This window comes from Ranitomeya variabilis, chromosome 5 (assembly GCF_051348905.1).
Source record: "Ranitomeya variabilis isolate aRanVar5 chromosome 5, aRanVar5.hap1, whole genome shotgun sequence".
Lineage (NCBI taxonomy): Eukaryota > Metazoa > Chordata > Amphibia > Anura > Dendrobatidae > Ranitomeya > Ranitomeya variabilis.
The window spans coordinates 495,253,950-495,273,999 of NC_135236.1; the positions used below are offsets into that span (position 1 = coordinate 495,253,950).

General features: G+C 40.0%; 1 protein-coding gene across 1 annotated transcript in view; it reads right to left on the bottom strand.

The window, feature by feature from the left end:
* Window positions 1-3,275: 3,275 nt before the first annotated feature.
* The window catches only part of LOC143773761 (uncharacterized), a 77,689-nt gene continuing 60,914 nt past the window's right edge, over window positions 3,276-20,050 (bottom strand). Inside the window, exon 3 of the mRNA XM_077261109.1 lies at window positions 3,276-3,906. Coding sequence (XP_077117224.1) covers window positions 3,676-3,906 — 231 coding nt within the window. The 3' untranslated portion in view covers window positions 3,276-3,675. The remainder of the gene's footprint in view (window positions 3,907-20,050) is intronic.

The window sequence follows — 20,050 nt, forward strand, 5'->3', positions numbered from 1 at the left end:
TATATATATATATATATAAAATTAGCCTACACAGTAATTTATTTGCAGGTGTTCATAACCTCTTCACTTTGATATAGTATGTCTGAAATGATTAGGGCAGGTGCAATCTATGATTACCAAAATTATCTGATACAGAGCTCTCAAACTTTAGTCATAACTAAGCCACCTGTTCTGGAAGCTACAAGATAACACTGTCTACAGATAGACTTGGTCTTAATTAACAGTTAGTTACAGTCAATGTGATAAATGCTACCCACTGACTTGCCAAGTCCTTGCACATTTTCTGAAAGTTAATCAATAGTTTTTGCTCTGATACTAGTCTGTTCCAGATTCTTTTGATATAAAAGTCCACTCTGAATTGTCCAGGACAGGAATATCTAAGTAACCCAGACTTATTTTCTTACACTTATGAGTGATACGAGTGATATGAGTCTCTTACTTGATGGAATAAAAAAAAATCCTGAATCACTGTTTTTTGTTCATTCTGTCTTCCAAAAATCAGAATAGAAATCAAAAAAGGTTATCTACCTGAATAATGTACCAATAAAAATGTCAACTTGTTCTGCGGAACACATGCCCTCACGTGACTGTCGGCAGAAATATAGAAAAATTTTAGCTGTCAAAATATGGTGATGCAAAAACATTGTTTTGCAAAGAAAAAAAAATTAATTCTGCGTCCCAAAGATCGCAGTAAGGCTTGGCTCATATTTAGACTGCACATTACATTGAGCACAGGGGTTTCTGTCTAAATCTATGAAAAACATGATTCAGACAGAGCCCCCAAGGAAGATTACCTATAATGAGGCAGATAGAGGCACTGTTGACGGTTTCTGGCCTAAGATCCTGCGTCAGGTGTTTCCTCATGTTTTTAATCCAGTTTGACATGCTGAAATACAGTTTTTCCTTTTCATTCATGGGTTGGAGTGCCCAGTCATTTTTTATCTTTTTTTTCCTGTTTTTGCCATGCTCACCGGCGGAAGGGGCACCCACCCAATTTGCTGCACTGTACTCAACTTACACATCACTTCCTTGCATAACGTCTGCAGCTCCGTACCTCCCTCTCCTACCCATTGCTGTGAAGCGGTGAGCTCCGTTCATATGATGTCTTTGTGACAAATTGATTATATTTATATTGGATCCATTTTGAATGTTGAGTCTTTTAGTACCTACCTGACTCAGTCCTCTCCTCACTCCCTGCTTGTTTATGATTACTGCCTATGATCCACATGGCGTCCTCGATAGATTCTAGATTAGCCAGATTAGCTCAGGTATTTCATGAACCTGAGGCTCCAGTGGAGAATGGCAGCGACAGATCAAATCTGTTCAAACAATTAGAAAAACTGCTATCCCAAGAGACCAGATCTTGGTCTTCTGTTTTTTATTTGCAAATTCTGGCGCCCCTATCGGCTCAAAATTTTCCCCTACAATAGCTATTCTATACATGGCCTGATGGGAGGAGCAATATTTGTTTTCTGACTCCAATTTGTTTCGTGATGAAATAATTTTTTTGTCAGATTTGCGGATGACCTACTGTTTGTATGGCAGGGAACTGCAACAAATGTATCATTATTTCATTCTGATTAAAATTCCAATTCAATAAATCTTCAATTTACTATCAGTAATTTAAATACACAAATTCCTTTCTTAGATATTTTTGTAATGGGTGATCCCATCAAACATTGTGTTCACACTACTTTGTACAGAAAAGAGAATAACAGTAATTCGCTTTTGTTATCATCTTCATCCCATCCTATTCATACTATCAAGGCCATTCCACATGGGGAATTTAATAGAGCCAGATGTATATGCTCAATTCAGCAACTGTATCTTCATCAAAGTGATATTATTACAAAACGCCTACATGATAGAGGTTACACTAAGCATAACATTAACCGTGCGTTTAACAAATCTGCTAATCAACCCAGAATATTGTTCACAAATAAAATTCTCCCTTAAATAATCTAGACTCTATCACAACTTTTTCAACACCTTTTAGTCCCCAATATAATAAGATAAAAATATCTACCAGTTATCAACCAGGACGGTAAATTGCAACAGATTACCAGCGTAGGCAGCAGGTATGTAGCCAAAAGAGGTTACAGTCTGGGTAATGCTTTATCTCCCAGCATGATTAAACGGACACCAGGGCCTAAATCCTGGCTTCATGTTTCCAGTTTTTATAAATGCTCGGGAATCAAGGTGTAATGCATGTGTATATGCAGCGGACAAGACCAAATTTATTCGATCCTCCATTGGTCAATGTTATGATATTTCTTCATTAATGAATTGCAATACGTTATCTATTGAATCTGCTGTTTAACATGCACAATTAAATATATTAGGTGTACAACACGTAAAGTAAAAAAACGCATCGCCGAGCATTTAACCAATATTCATAATAAAAACGCAACCTACTCAGATGCTGCTAAGCATTTCATAATGGGGATATGTCACAATTTATTTTCTTTGCTTTTGTGAAAGTTTTCAATCCTATTAGAGGTGGCAACAAGCAAAAACTTTTATCCTTTTGGATTTTAAAGTTGGACACGAGATATCCTAAAGGGATGAATTTAAGAGAATGATTTATTTTATGTTTATTAGTGTTTTTTTTTAAATTTTCCTTCCACTTGACTTCAGCTGGTACTTAATTTGGGCAATTATTCATTCATTTGTGATTGGTTTATGTTTCTTATATATTTCATGTCATGTTGTTTGTTTTATATCCTATTAGTAAGGGTGCTAGTGACGCTCCAGAAATGCGTCAGGTGTTTCTCATGTTTTTAATTTGGTTTGACATGCCAAAATAAAGTTTTTCCTTTTTATTCATGGGTTTGAGTGGCCAGTCATTTTTCCTCTTTTTGTCCCTAACAAAAGCATTAGCGGAAACATGATCATTTACCGAACTATACACAAATTTTGCCGAATTGAGGGAAAATGCTCGGCAATGCGAATGAGCCATGTTCGTGACGAATTTGAGATTGGCAAATGTTTTCCAAGCAAGTTCGCTCATCAATAGTTATCAGGAGAACCATACTACATTTCTAATTGGAGGTATTTGCTAATATTATTATTATTACACCTAATACACATTGGGATAGGATCTTGGAAATAGGAATACCCATTTAAGTTTTAATTTGAAGTTCTAAGTAACTGCCAGAATTTCTGTGTTGTGAGAGAAAGGAACTTGTACTTGAATGTAAAATATGAAGACATGCAACTGTTCGATTACACAATCATTTGTATCAAAGAGAATTCAAATTATAATCATACATGGTACTGTGCAATATACATTTATCAGTCATATCATTAAAAGAGATGAAGTGAAAAGAATACATTATAATTATGCTTCAGCTGCTGCATCTGACACTATGTGTCCCCATTTGTCCCGCAGGAAGCTGGCTATGCTCCCGATCCCACTCCACACATCCTGACTGGCTCTATTATGGATATATCGGTCATGGGGCAATAAGGAATATCTGTAGGATGTTCTCGAAAGCAATTCAGATACATGGAGGCAACCTGCATAACTTAAATCATCTAATGTTAACATCCCAGCGTCTCAGCTTCACAAGACACCTTCAGAGGTCATGTGAAATCTATATCTCATGGTGAGACATGAGGAACCTACAAAATATTAATGTATTGGCTGATTGGTGTAACCACTATTATTAATGTTCATATTTTTCTTGAGTCATCAAGAGGATTGGAGATAACGGAATTATGAATAAGAACAAAAAGTGGCAAATATGTCAGAAAGTCAAGAATATCCAACTTCTTAATGTGACTTAATTCCAATTGTGCAGCTTCTTCATGCTCCCTGCTAATTCCTCCGGCCTTTAGTTCTAACAGGAGCTGTTCCACACTGATACTCCTGCTTTCAGCATCAATGTTGCACAGAAAGAGTTGCTGAAAGAAATTAAACAAAGTAAGTAATCTAGTAACAAAAAAAATCCCATAGAAGCGAAGGCAGAAGCAATTCCACATGAACTCATTGCACATATTTATCAAAACTGCCTAATTGTTGGGCAGTGCAGACACAGACTTTATCAAATCTGTTTGATACATTTGGGGCTTTTTAAGACTGTTCAGTATAAGTTTACACTACCTAATACTTGACTTACTTTATGCCAGAAATTTGCAACATTTTAGTGCACATTGTCACTAGTTAGTACAGACATATTCCTTTTTGTGGAAATCCATGCATCTTTTCAACAAGGTCATGCCTCCTAATTGGACAGAGCACATAAAGAGTCTAAAACACAATATAGTAATGAAAAACAGGGTTTTTTTTGGCATAAATTAAGTTAGAATTATTGCACAATTTGCACTTCATAAATACTGCATGCCTCACTGTGTCCAAATCAAAATTCTATCATTTATATTTATTTAATAGAACGTGAACTTTACTTTGAATAGATAGATATTTTGGATTTAATCAGTGTTAGTTTAAAGTAATCATCTAGTTGTTTTTGTAATATACTTTATTAAAAGTAAAAGTTATTAAAAGTTAAAAATTCCCTACTGTGCGCTGTCCAACTGCTTTATTTTTTACTTACCAACTTCCTATTTGATGACATTTTGTTTTAGAATCCCCAGTGCATGCTGGGATACTCAAACAATACGTCAAGAGGGGGCGAAGGCTGTGGTCACTCTGAAATGAAGCATCATCAGAGACATCTGTTCCAGGGGTTATGTTAATCCCTGCTCCAATAAGGATGCATCGGTTGTCGATTCCATTGTATGCTCAGTAGGATCTTGCCACTGTTCAATATTCTTTTTCATGCATATTGACAGTGCGCTCCCTTGCTGACTCTGATGAGAAGTGACGAGTGGCATACTGCTGGTGCTTATAGTAAAGAGATAACTGTGCCACATTGTTTTTTTCATTTCTTTATTTATGTATTCACATTTTTCATTTATTTATTAGTAATAAATAATGGCTTGGAATCCCCCCATTTATAACCCCTTTACCCTGATGCCTGTTGTCACCTTCCTGACCTGGTCAAATTGTAAAATTCTGACCAGTGTCTCTTTATGAAGTAATAATTCTGGAATTCTTCAATGGATCCCACTAATTCTGAGAATGTTTTTTTTGTGACATATTGTACTTCATGTTAGTGGTAAAATTTGTTCGATATCACTTGCTATTATTTGTGAAAAAAATACTTATTTCCCTCACTTTAATTACAGCGATACTGCATTTATATACATAGTGTTTTTATGTTTGATACTTTTACACATTAAAAACTATTTTATAAAAAAAATTATTATTTTTGCATCGCTTTATTCTGAGAGCTGTACCTTTCTTATTTTTACACTGACGTAGCTGTATGGGGGCTTCTTTTTTGCGGGACAAATGATGCTTTCAGATATACCATTTTTATTTACACTGGTCTTTTGATCGTTCTTTATTCTACATTTTGTTATCCAGGTAAGATGTTAAAGTATAGTTTGTTTTGCCTCATTCTTTTAACGGTGTTCACTGAAGGAGTTAACTAGTTGGACAGTTTTATAGGTCGGGTCATTTCGGACGCAACAATACCAAATATGTGTACTTTTTTTACATTAATAAATGTATTTATTGGATTCATATTTTTCCTATTTTTTCTATTCTTAATTTTTTTAACAAATCACAAAAGATTTTTTCAATTTTCATTAACTTTTTTTTTACTTTTTTACATTGGTCCAGGATGGGACATCAATTTCATACTGACAGATTGCTGATCTAATGCTCTGCAATGCTTCTGCATTGCAGAGCATTGGATCAGTGTCATGCCCTCAGCCGCAGGTCCAGTCTCCGCTGTGCAGGGAGACCGGCGCCTATCACACAGCCTTACTCACCCTGTCCGTGGCTCCAGACTATCAGCGGCTTCTTTCTCTGCTAAGAACCTGCATCCTCTTGGCAGGTCTCCTGGAAATGCTCTTAGGAGCCACGCCCCGCTTCCTGCACATACTTGAAACAGCAGGACACCTGTTTGCTATTAGGGCTGTCTGTGTTGTGATGCTCTGTGCATAAAAAGCACCCTCCCCTTAAGGGAGGTGCCTGGGCAATGTGTTCATTCCATTGTTTGTGGCCTTCTGCTCAGGCCACACTCTGCTGTGCGCTGCTCTGCTCTGCTAAGTGTAGTTTATTACTTTTGGTTTGCTAATCCCTCTGTCTCCTCAGTATCCTCCGCTGGCAGTTCTCTATTCTGGATCCTCCTGGACTCTCCGGTTTCCACTCCAGGCTGGCTAAGCTGCTCCTCACTGAACCATCCAGATTTGGCTGCCGGCTGGATCAGCCTTTCCGAAACTTCACAGAGCTTCCAGGATTCTCTTCATTGATAGAGCCTGAGTTCCACCATCTTGTTTATACGGTCTGTACGGGTCGTCCCTCTGGTCCGGGTACTGCGGCATTTAGGCCATCTGGTGTTGTGATGGGGGAACCCCTGTATAGGGGTACACCTTGCCCGGTGCTCCACTACATGGTTCAGTGTTGTGGTCCAGAGGGTTCTTCTCTCCGGCACCTCTTTCTGTTTGTTTTTCATTTAAATAAATACCTTTGCTTTTTGGAAGCACATTCTCCTGTCTCTTGTGTACCGGGTATACAGCTACCACTGCTCCATCAGTGGTCTAGTGAGTCCACTATATTTCCCCATGCCCTGTGGGCGTTACAATCAGCATCTGACATGCAGGGAGGAGGCGTGTCAGCTCATGATCTCAGCATAAGCTGACAGGCATCCGTCTCTGAGTGACCCTGCTGCCATCTTTCGGCCTGGGGTCACCATGCAGACCATCGGCATAACGTTATGCTGATGTGAGCTCCTTCCCTCTGTGATGTTAAATGCCTGCAACAGGTTCTAGCACCAATTGTGAACGTTACTGCAAGGTGTCAGTTTTCATATAGAGTTGACACCCGAATTTGATTGAGGCGACACTCAGTATGAGCCCGCGTGATCATGGTACGGAATATATACTGTGATTTGTGGGAAGGTAGCTCCCGTGGCACCATATGTAAATGACGTATGTTGGGAAAGGATTGATAACAAGCTAAGGGAAAGCAGACAAATTATATGAATAGGCTGGGAATATCCACGGTTATTGGGCCATTCCCAAATATCAGCCTGTAGACACCTGAGCAGTGGTGCATCATATTTGATGTGCTAATTCTGGCTCTTAGGATCGGCTCTTCCCTATTGCCCTGGTGCGGCAGCAATTGGGGTAGTTGTTTGTGGGGTTGATGTAAGCAGCTGGATGACACCAAAGCCCAGGGGTTAGTAATGTAGAGGTGTCAGGAAGTTCCGAAGGTAATCCAATAGTGAAATGTCCCATGATGCTTTACAGTTTGTGTTGGCTCATCCCTTGTTTTACCATGAAATGCTATGTATCTAGGTACAGATACAGAAAGCAAGATGTAGCCACATGCATCAGTACAACTTTGGCATGAATGGATGTGAAATTGTGGACTAGTTATACAGGTGTGCAAAAACAGATATGTACATTAAAATTTTCGCATTTTTTTTATTTAGCACAATCCAACCCCTTTCCAAAAATGACATGGCAAGAAATTCTCTGGAAGTATACATGCAAAATTCATCACCTCCAAAGGGCTGCTGTATTGGTGTGACATGTACTGGTAAAAGTTGACAAGTAAAATTAATGTGAAAAAAAAGATGTGTGCTTTGTGACTTAGACAACTACAATTAAAATCTGGATTCGGGAGAATTTAGTTTTGTATTTTTATAAAACCATTATTCTGCCCTTTTCAAAAAAGATTAAAAGTCAAATTCAAAAACATGCAATACAGTTGCATATAACAAGCAAGCATGCCATCTTTAACTGATACCATTTTCAGATTTATTTTTCTGTAAAAATTATTGCGCTGCTTTGCTGCTGCTTTCTAGTGCACTAAGAAAGAAGATAGAAAAATATGTAAATGTTATTCTAATACAGCAGGGAATATCCCAGCTACATGATATCACTGTTCATTCATACTGAGTTAGGCACTGCTGCTGGCACCTCTCCTGTCTTTCTCCCCTCTCAATCAATTTAATCTCTATATCATTTGCAAGCTACTACTCCCATCTTCTTCACTTCTGCAGATGTACAACACATTAATGTCTGGTTATGTGTCTAATGTCTTAGGGCTTTCCCTTTCTATTGCTGAGCTGTGAGAGCTAACTTAAAATCACACTAGATGGTACCACAGCCTGTATAATAGGTTTCATTTGTTGCTTATTATACAGATTATGGTAGCAACTACTATTATTTGGGTATTTCAAATCACAATTTGTTTGAATTTGCCAGGGCTCGTAAATTTCAAACAATTTGACTTGAATTTTATTTGCATTGAATAGATTTGGTCATCTCTAGGAGACACAATAATTCAGCCTAGGTCAATTTCTTTCCTACAGTTAATGCATCTGCTATAATCATACATGTTAGATCCTTAACTGCCCGGACAATCATCTGTTGGAGGCACCCATACAAATTTGATTGTTAGCTGTATTGTTAGCTTGTTAAGTCCAGTTCCCACCACTGGACTTAAAATAGCCATTGACACAGCTTCTCAGCACCTTGGCAGATCGGACATAGGCACGGGAGCACTTATCATATTCTCCAGATCACGTCCTCAGCACTTCACCATGCACTGAAACCTCCTCTGTCCTTCTGTTGGATTTTGACAGCTTAATTTTTCTTTTCAACCAGGATACAGGATTTTTCTATATACTGCTTCACTCCAGCAGGGGCTTCATGTGTTCCATTGCGCTACTTTAAACTTATGTTATATTTTGCTTTAAATCCTGCACCTAAGAAAAGTCTGAACATACTGTATATCTGTTTTACCTACACGTGGTAATAAATAATTAGCATTTAATGAAACAATGAGAGAGTGCTGAAATTCCTGTTTAAGTACGGTGATAGACCATTATTTTGAATATTCAAAGATTCAATAATAACAGGGTCTATATCAGGGGTCTCAAACACGCGGCCCGCGGGCTGCATGCGGCTCCTCCGGCTGCTTCATGCAGCTCGCAGGCACATAGACCCCATAATGATCGCGCTCGCTCCAGCAGCCGCCGATATCCACGCTGTAGTGCAGTGTATTGCCGTGCAGAGACCGGCTCTCGGCTCAGCAATACTACTGTCAGCCGCCGGCCTATCAGGGGCCTACAGCTGACATCTGCGCATGGCAGTGACATCATACGCTGCTGCACCGGGAGGCAGATGTCAGCTGCTGGCCTCTGATAGGCCGGCAGCTGACAGTAGTATTGCTGTGCCGAGAGCCGGTCTCTGCCTGGCAATACACTGCACTACAGCGCGGATGTCGGCGGCTCCTGGACCGGGCTGCGATCATACATTATCATTGCTGTTCCCAATGGGGTCACAATCCAAATTCCCTATCAATATGTCTTTGGAATGTGGGAGGAAACTGGAGAACCCGTAGGAAACCCACGCAAACACGGGGAGAACATACAAACTCCTTGCAGATGTTGAGCCGCCATGTTGCCATTGGAATATATCACCAGAACCACCATTAGTAAATGAGTACTGCACAAGATCCACGATCAGTTTTTTAGCAAGCTGTATTTGTCTCGTCATAGACACAAACACCATCAGACTCACCTCTTTAGCTAAAATAGGGTCTGTTTTGTTCCAATAAGGTTATCTGTCAAGTGCTGAACACCTTAATTGAAACCAAATGATCTTTATTACATTTAAGCTAAATTTGTTCCCATTAATCCCATCCTTGGGTCTGATATTTAAAATATCAGATATCAAGGATGAGGTTCGCTATTTGTTTCTGGTATCGTGTGAATAGTCAGAAACATTTAATTTTTCCTATATCAAACTATGAAATTGCTAAATCTCTAAAGTAAACCACTTTTTTTCACTTTTACTGGTAATTTTGGTGAAAAAGGTAACAATTGTGGTAAAAATGGCCATCAGAGCTTGGACATTACCTATTTGGGGAGCAGGGGGAGGATGCGTTAGAGGACCTGTTACCTTACTCTCTCTCTTATTCCTTTCTTTATTTGGAGGCGAGGAGGCTGTGCCACCGGCCTCCCTCATCAACCTAGGGCACCAAAATACCTTGTCCCAACCCTGATCACTATTTTTGCCTATTATATTTTCATCTCTATTTAATGATATTAGATATGTCTTTCTTAATAGCTTTAGTTTTGATAAGGAGTTGAAGAAGCCCAGGGTGCAGCAGCGGATCTAGAACCTGAGCACCAACAGCACAGAAAAATGATCTAAGATTATTCATGCTAGCGTTTAGTTTTGCAAAAACAACTGATCCTACTTATTTCTATGGGGTAAACTTTTGCCACAGTGAATCAATTTGCAGTAACAAAAGACTTACTGCAAATAAATGCTAGCGTAGACATGCCCTTACTGTCAGAAACACATTCCCTTCTTTTTATGCAATAGGAGTAAGTCCCGTAAGAAGTACAGAACATGAAAGAAATACTCAGTGTAATATGAAAGAGGCTAATTCAACGTATATCTTTGCAAATGTCCACATCTCTCCTACTAATGCCTCACTCTAATTGTACGTGTTCAGTTGGTAATATAAGAATGCTTCACGTTTAAAGAAGCCTGTAATTTTACTGTGGTTAACACTAATAGTCCTTTGCTTTCATTCTTCTACTTTTTTACCCTTCTTTTTCTTTTTGTGCCTGCACCTGTTTGCACCACTTTCACAATCAATTTAAAAATGATGGGTAATCTTCTGGCATTAACCTTGGTGTGTGATAATATGCTGCTTGGTCTGAAGAATAATTACTAAGACCAGATCAACTGAGAGCTGAACATTTCCAATGTGCTTTATGTTCAAATTGCACATTTTCATTGTGAAGAAAGAATTTCAATAAATATTGAGGCTAAAACAATTGTTGCGCGGGTCATTTTTCTGCTTATTAGACAGATAGATAGATAGATAGATAGATAGATAGATAGATAGATAGATAGATATGGGATAGATAGATAGATAGATAGATAGATAGATAGATAGATAGATAGATAGATATGGGATAGATAGATAGATAGATAGATAGATAGATAGATAGATAGATAGATAGATATGGGATAGATAGATAGATATAGAATAGATATATAAATAGATAGATAGATAGATAGATAGATAGATAGATAGAGAATAGATAGATAGATAAATAGATATGGGATAGGTAGATAGATAGATAGATATGGGATAGGTAGATAGATAGATAGATAGATAGATAGATAGATAGATATAGAATAGATAGATAGAGATAGATAGATAGATAGATAGATAGATAGATAGATAGATAGATGGATAGATATAGAATAGATAGATAGATAGATATATAGATAGATAGATAGATAGATAGATAGATAGACAGATATGGGATAGGTAGATAGATAGATAGATAGATAGATAGATAGATAGAGAATAGATAGATAGATATAGAATAGATAGATAGATAGATAGATAGATAGATAGATAGATAGATAGATAGATATGGGATAGGTAGATAGATAGATAGATAGATAGATAGATAGATAGATAGATAGATATGGGATAGATAGATAGATAGATAGATAGGTAGATAGATAGATATGGGATATATAGATAGATAGATATGGGATAGGTAGATAGATAGATATAGAATAGATAGATAGATAGATAGATAGATAGATAGATAGATAGATAGAGAGAGAGATAGATATGGGATAGGTAGATAGATAGATATAGAATAGATAGATAGATAGATAGATAGATAGATATAGAATAGATAGATATAGAATAGATAGAGATAGATAGATAGATAGATAGATAGATAGATATAGAATAGATAGATATAGAATAGATAGATAGATAGATAGATAGATAGATAGATAGATAGAGAGATAGATAGATAGATATGGGATAGGTAGATAGATAGATATAGAATAGATAGATAGATAGATAGATAGATAGATAGATAGATAGATATAGAATAGATAGATATAGAATAGATAGAGATAGATAGATAGATAGATAGATAGATAGATATAGAATAGATAGATATAGAATAGATAGATAGATAGATAGATAGAGAGATAGATAGATAGATATGGGATAGGTAGATAGATATAGAATAGATAGATAGATAGATAGATAGATAGATAGATAGATAGATAGATATAGAATAGATAGATATAGAATAGATAGAGATAGATAGATAGATAGATAGATAGATAGATAGATAGATAGATAGATAGATAGATAGATAGATAGACCCAATAAACTGCATCCCGCATACAGAATCAGTGTTTTGTTTTGATAGATGTAGTAAATCCATTCTGAATAAAACACATGAGTTAGTCCTGGTCTCCTTGCTGCCTCTGAGCACTCATGACTGTGGACTGCTGCTGTGTCCTATTTATGTGACAAATGCAAACTATGTGTAATGAGTGTATTGTTGTCAATGGGTGGCCGTAAAATATATGAACAGGAAGGTAGTTCACGATAAGCTAAGAATATGTTCATTTTTTGTCAACTGGCTCCAGTATTAAATTATGTAATTTTATGTGGATTCAGCAAAGAACGTAGGAAATGTAATTTGTAGATATAGTGATTGTAGAATTAGAATAGGAAATTACAGAAACATGTTCATCTTTATACTCCTTGAAAAAGCTATTTCTGGAAACCCCATAGATTGCTGATGGAGCATTACAAATGGTAATGAGGTTTCATAAAACTTCAACCTTTGCATTTCACTGCTTTTTTTAACGGAATGTATAACTATGACCTGTTAATTCAATTTCCTAATGAATATAATTATTATTAAAGAACTACTAGAATATCATGATTCCCTGTACCATATATGAAATAACACAATAAATGAGAAAAACATAAAGTAAACCAATTTTGGGGCACAATACGAGGATATGTCATAATATTCTGATCCGAGGGGTTGCTACCCTCTGGGACCCTGGAAGATCCAGAAAATGAATGGAAAGAGGCCTTTCTGCATTTGTGCTCTACAGAGGTGCTGTCCACCAACCAGTATGAAATCACTGTTAAGAGTGAACTATAACTTAAATTCTTCACATTGGGTAAACCACCTGATTATGGCATCCACATGGATTGTGGTATACTTTTACATTTCCTCTTTCAATTCAGCTTTCAAAATTTTTTACTAGTAAACTGGTACTTACAGCTTATTAGATAGATTGACATACATGTTCTGTGGATCCAGCATGTGCATTAGCCCTCAAATAGGCATTAATCGGGGTATAAAACTTAAATTATAGCTCAGGTTTATATGATAGTCTACATTAGTGCAGAGCTCAGTAACATCTCCTTTAAAGAGAACCCGTCAGGCTATCACCTGGTCCAAAGTGGCCATTTTTGGTTATTTTATTTCCGCTGCTCACCTCAGTACTCAGAGTTTTTTTATGCCTGCCATATAGTTCCATAGATAAGGGCCTTTTTATTTGGGGTTCTTTTTATGGTCTTTATCAAGGATAATAGTGCAGACCAGCCTAAAGAGATGCACCCAGCGAATCCTGTGAAGGCTTGGCCCACAGCTAGTCTAAAGCGTATGATTGTCGGAGGAGTTAAGGATCCAGCATGTCCGATTTTGTTCTTCCACATATAAGCCACAACCAGACATGTCTGGCAGCTGTACATGGAGGACCATCAAGCCGTTGAAATGGGGGACTCGTTTCCTGATTATCTCCGTTATGAACAGGTATAAAGAACAAAGTGAAAACTAGTGGTAGCAAAACGCAATGCAAACCCCAAATTCTGCAGGAGTCTATTTCATGTTTTTTGGCTGTATTCTCGTATTATTTAAGCTTTACCCCTAGGACAGTTTGCTTTCCAGCGACCTTCTTAATAGTCACACCAGCCAAAAATTAGTAGTTGTAAAAAAGTTACTTCTTGGCTGACATTCTTTTGCTATGGTTGGGCAACTAATTAAGTCTTCGACTCAAGGAAACATGATCGATGAGCTGTAATTATTGCAATTCAACATCATAAAGGAGGAAAACAAAGGCTGAAAATTGTAGTACATTGATGTGGTACTGCCAGTTAAATTGAGATCCTTGCACCCCATTGAGTTATCAGTGTGTCTATTATAGTCTTATTAAAATGGTAATGACTGTATACAAGTCTTGGTCAGCACCTGTCAGCATTAAACTCTTCAAGTTCACTTCCGGGCTTCATAATCTCCTTCTAAGCTGCACAACAGTGGTTTTAGTGTAGCACAAACCTCTAGACATACATATCTATCTGAGATGTTCATCATTAGTAAATGTCTGATACACAGGCAGTACTTTCATCATATATTCTAGTTCATTCTAAAGATTCTAAGCCTATGAAAATAAAACTTGTGCATTATAAACATGGCAAACAACAGATAAAAATATACCGTATATACTCATGTATAAGCCGAGATTATCAGCACATTTTTTATAGTAACCATGCACACAAGCATATGGGATAAGGAGCCATGCATACCAGGACGGGGAGCCATGCATACCAGGATGGGGAGCCATGCATACAAGGACGGGGAGCCATGCATACAAGGATGGGGATAAGGAGCCATGCATACAAGGACAGGGATGGGGAGACATACATACAAGGACGGGGAGCCATGCATAAAAGGATAATAAGGAGCTATGCATACAAACACGGGGGCCATGCATACATGGACGGGGATAAGGAGCCATGCATACAGGGATGGGGATAAGGAGCCATGCATACAAGGATGGGGATAAGGAGCCATGCATACAAGGATGGGGATAAGGAGCCATGCATACAAGGATGGGGATAAGGAGCCATGCATATGGAGCGCCCCCACTGCCGCAGGGCCGAGGGGTACCTGGTACCGGGCCTCTCTGTCTCAGTTCTGGGGTTGTCACGGTGGCTAGACCCGGCCCGTGACCCTGCTGAGGGGCGTCCAATGAAGGTGGAGAGTGATGCTGTTGTGGTGTGGTGTCGGTCGCAGTAAATAACAAGGACACCAGGTTGCAGTCTCTTTACCTCTTTACTGAAGGCTTCCGGATCCTCAGTCCGAAATACGGTTAACCGGGCTGCGTGAGTCCAGCCGGTCCGATGGCACCTCCAGAGTTCCCTTTGCAGGTCGAAATCTGTGCCTACCTTCTAGCGCTTGTGTGTTGTGGTCCTCCCCTGCTGTGCTTACGGGATAGTCCCCACAACTGTTGTGTCCATTTCTGAAGTTCTCTCACAACTCGATTATGATGTTCTTCGTCCCCCCAGATGATATGGCTAGGACGCACCCGTATGACGGGTAGGCTCGGAGCTCTTCCGGGACCCTAGAGTCGCTCCTCTCCAAATGTTGCCCCCTGTGTCTGCTTAGGTGATTTTGAGTGAGACAGCCCGCCTATAACTGACTGTCCTGCTGTAGGTTTGAAGTAAGGCCTGGAGCTCAATACTTCCTCGGCGTTCCGGCCACCGGCTACACGCCTCAGTAGGATGTTGCCTAGTCTTACAGCACGACTCCTACTGGTGTTTCTCCTTGTTGCGTTGATCTCGTTTCTCACTCAGCACAATAAACCTCGCTTCTTGTCCTTTCTTGGGGTACCGCCGCGATGAAGTGCAGGCGCGGTCCCGTAACGTTCTTTCTGTTCGCTAGGCCTCTGTCAGGATCCCACCCCTGACGGGGACCCCCCTGAATCTTCCCCTGCAACACCCTCTGCCACAGGATGTTGCCTGGTTCCAACCCAGTCAGCTTCTGTCTAACTTCCTATCTAACCCCCAGTTTTACCAGACTGTGAGGAGTGGCCTAATACATAGCACCCTTAGCTCCCCCTGGAGGCCAGACTGTGAAGTGTATTGGTGTCTGTGATACCTGGTCAGGTGAACTCCTTCAGTGCCATCAGACGTACCATAGCCCCCCTTAGCGGCGGAGCATCAGTACTGCAACGACCAGGACTCTGGGGCGCTACACATACAAGGATGGGGATCCATGCATACAAGGACGGGGATAAGGAGCCATGCATACAAGGGCGGGGATAAGGAGTCATGCATACAAGGACGGGGATAAGGAGCCATGCATACAAGGACGGGGATAAGGAGCCATGCATACAAGGACAGGGATAAGGAGTCATGCATGCAAATATGGGGAGCCATGAAGACAAGGACGGGGATAAGGAGCCATGCATGCAAACACGGGGAGCCATGCAGACAAGGACGGGGATAAGAAGCCATGCATTCAAGGACAGGGACGGGGAGCCATGCATACAAGGACCGGGAGCCATGCATAAAAGGATAATAAGGAGCTATGCATACAAACACGGGGGCCATGCATACATGGACGGGGATAAGGAGCCATGCATGCAGGGATGGGGATAAGGAGCCATGCATACAAGGATGGGGATAAGGAGCCATGCATACAAGGATGGGGATAAGGAGCCATGCATACAAGGATGGGGATCCATGCATACAAGGACGGGGATAAGGAGCCATGCATACAAGGATGGGGATAAGGAGCCATGCATACAAGGATGGGGATAAGGAGCCATGCATACAGGGATGGGGATAAGGAGCCATGCATACAAGGATGGGGATAAGGAGCGACGCATACTGGGATAGGGATGAGGGGACAATGCATACCTGGCTTATACTTGAGTCAATAAGTTTTTCCAGTTTTTTGTGGCAAAATTAGGTGCCTCGGCTTATACTCGGGTCGACTTATACTCGGGTATGTATGGTAAGTGGTGGTATATTAACCCCTTAATGACTGCAGTGCCAATACATCTTTTTACTGATCAGAGATATAAGAGCATAGCATCCCCACACAAGTAACAATCCAGCAGCTGTCGGCTGTACACTGTAGCTGAAAACTTGGTGTATCAGCCATGATCAGTGTTGGCACTGTCCATATCTGTTTTACCCCTTAGATGCTGCTGTTAACAGTGACTACATCATATAAATGGTTAACAGAGTGTGGCTTCTCCCTCTTAATCACCATAGACACCCTGAGATCATGATTGTGTGGTCCTGATGTTTGCCATGGCAATTCACAGCCATATAGCGGCCTTAGAGTCTGCTGGCTACAGTGGCCTGTTCAAAAGTCAGCGACATTTAGGTGGTTAATAACTCTTAGCCACACCCACTCCACTACATTCAATTTAAAACTATAAAACATACATGATGTAGACCAAATGTTTGCTTTTTGCTCCACTTGTGAAAAAATTATTGCACATTTGGGGCAGTGTCGGGCTTGCCTACTGGAGTACCGAAGAATCCTATGGTGGACCATGGCCTCTCCTTCAGGGACATTCATGGAGACAGACCTTGCAGCCACTGGTCAGGGGAGAACCTGGTGCCTAACACCCTTGAGCTCCACCAGCACCACTGACATCTGGATTGCTAATGATGCAGATTCATTTGAAAACAATTATGGAAGAGAAAGCCAATGGCTTCCTCCTCAGCTATCCAGCCTGAGACATGACACAGTTGGCACAAGGACATCACTGTATCGCGTGTTTGGTTGCAGAGACTGGAGCAGCGCACTGGGGGAAGTGAGGTAGTTGAGTATTTTTTGTATTATTTTACCAGTCATTACTTGTTCGGGGTCCATACTCTATATAATAGAGCTGTAGTGGTCATCATACTGTATATAAGGGGCTTTGGGTCCTCATACTGTATATAAGATACTTGGGTTGGCAATCATACTGTATATAGGGGCATCATAATGTATATAGGGAGCTGTGGGGGTCAGGATACAGTACATAGTGAGCTTTGGGGGCCATTATAGTGTATATAGAGAGCTGTAAGTCCATCATACTGTATATCTGGAGTTGTGGGGGCCATTTTAATGTAGATTGTGAGCTGTGGGGGGCATCATTCTATATATAGGGAGCTGTGTGAGCCATCATACTGTACATAGAGAGATGGTGGACCATAATATGGTGCACCAGGAGATTTTTAACCACCATACTGTATATAAGGATGTGTTGGTCCATCACATGTGTTCAAAGGGAGCTGTGGAGGCATCATACTGTGTATAGAGAGTTGTGGAATTATTATACTATATGCAAGGCAGCTGTGGAGGCCATTATACTGTACATCTGGAGCAATAAGGGCCACTATACTGTGTAAAGGAAGCTTTGTGGCCAATTTATTTATATATATATATATATATATATACTAGCTGTACTACCCGGCTTCGCCCGGGTTAATGACTGCTGTTAGCAAAATAGAATGTGTTAACAAAAATTTATTCTGCACACAAAAACCACAAAACAAATAGATAGAAATGTAATTATTAAAAGGCAAAAACTAAGCAAATAGAAGCATTTCACAACATATATTAGCTTTGTTATACTGAGAATGTCTTTGTTGCCTATATTAACCAATCAGAGCTCAGGTTAATTAACTGTAGCAAAATAGAAGCTGAGCTGTGATTGGTTGCTATTGGCAGCCTGATAAATCCCCAGCCAACAGGAAGCCCTCCCCCCTGGCAGTATATATTAGCTCACACATACACATAATAGACAGGTCATGTGACTGACAGCTGCCGTATTTCCTATATGGTACATTTGTTGCTCTTGTAGTTTGCTTATTAATCAGATTTTTATTTTTGAAGGACAATACCAGACTTGTGTGTGTTTTAGGGCGAGTTTTATGTGTCAAGTTGTGTGTGTTGAGTTGCGTGTGGCGACATGCATGTAGCGACTTTTGTGAGATGAGTTTTGTGTGGCGACATGCGTGTAGCAACATTTTGTGTGTTGAGTTGCATGTGACAGGTTAGTGTAGCAAGTTGTGTGCAGCAAGATTTGTGCATGGCGAGTTTTGCGCGTGGCGAGTTTTATGTGTGGTGCATTTTGAGTATGTGCAAGTTTTGTGTGAGGCAACTTTTGCATGTGGTGCAACTTTTGTACATGTGGCAATTTTTCTGTGTGTGCAAGTTTTGCATGAGGTGAGTTTTCCATGAGGTGAGTTTTGCACGTGTGGCGAGTTTTGCGTGAGCCTAGTTTTGCATATGGCGAGTTTTGCATGTAGCGAGTTTTGAGTGGTGACTTTTGTGTTTCGACTGTTATGTGGCGAGGTTGGTGTGTGTGTGTGGTGAAATGTGTGCTGAGGGTGGTATATGTGTTCAAGCACGTGGTAGTGTGTGGCGCATTTTGTGTTTGTGTTCATATCCCCGTGTGTGGTGAGTATCCCATGTCGGGGCCCCACCTTAGCAACTGTACGGTATATACTCTTTGTCGCCATCGCTCTCATTCTTTAAGTCCTCATTGTTCACATCTGGCAGCTGTCAATTTTCCTCCAACACTTTTCCCTTCACTTTTTCCCCATTATGTAGATAGGAGCAAAATTGTTTGGTGAATTGGAACGCGCGGGGTTAAAATTTCACCTCACAACATAGCCTATGACGCTCTCGGGGTCCAGACGTGTGACTGTGCAAAATTTTGTGGCTGTAGCTGCGACGGTACAGATGCCAATCCCGGACATACACACATACATACATACACACATTCAGCTTTATATATTAGATATACCTGTATGTAATCTCCTGTATATAGTATATACCTGTGTGTCATCTCACCTATATATAGTATATATCTGTGTGTCATCTCCTGTATATAGTATATACCTGTATGTCATCTCCTCCTATACATAGCATATACCTGTGTCATCTCCTCCTGTATATACTATATACCTGTAGGTAATCTGCTCCTGTATATAGTATATACCTGTGTGTCATCTCCTCCTGTATATAGTATATACCTGTATGTCATCTCCTCCTGTATGTAGTATGTACCTGTATGTCATCTCCTCCTCTATATAGTATATACCTGTGTGTCATCTCTCCTGTATATAGTATATATCTGTGTGTCATCTCCTCCTGTATATAGTATATACCTGTGTGTCATCTCCCCTGTAAATAGTATATACCTGTGTGTCATCTCCTGTATATAGTATATAGCTGTATGCCATCTCCTCCTGTATTAGCCCTCGTTCACACGTTATTTGGTCAGTATTTTTACCTCAGTATTTGTAAGCTAAAATGGCAGCCTGATAAATCCCCAGCCAACAGTAAGCCCACCCCCTGGCAGTATA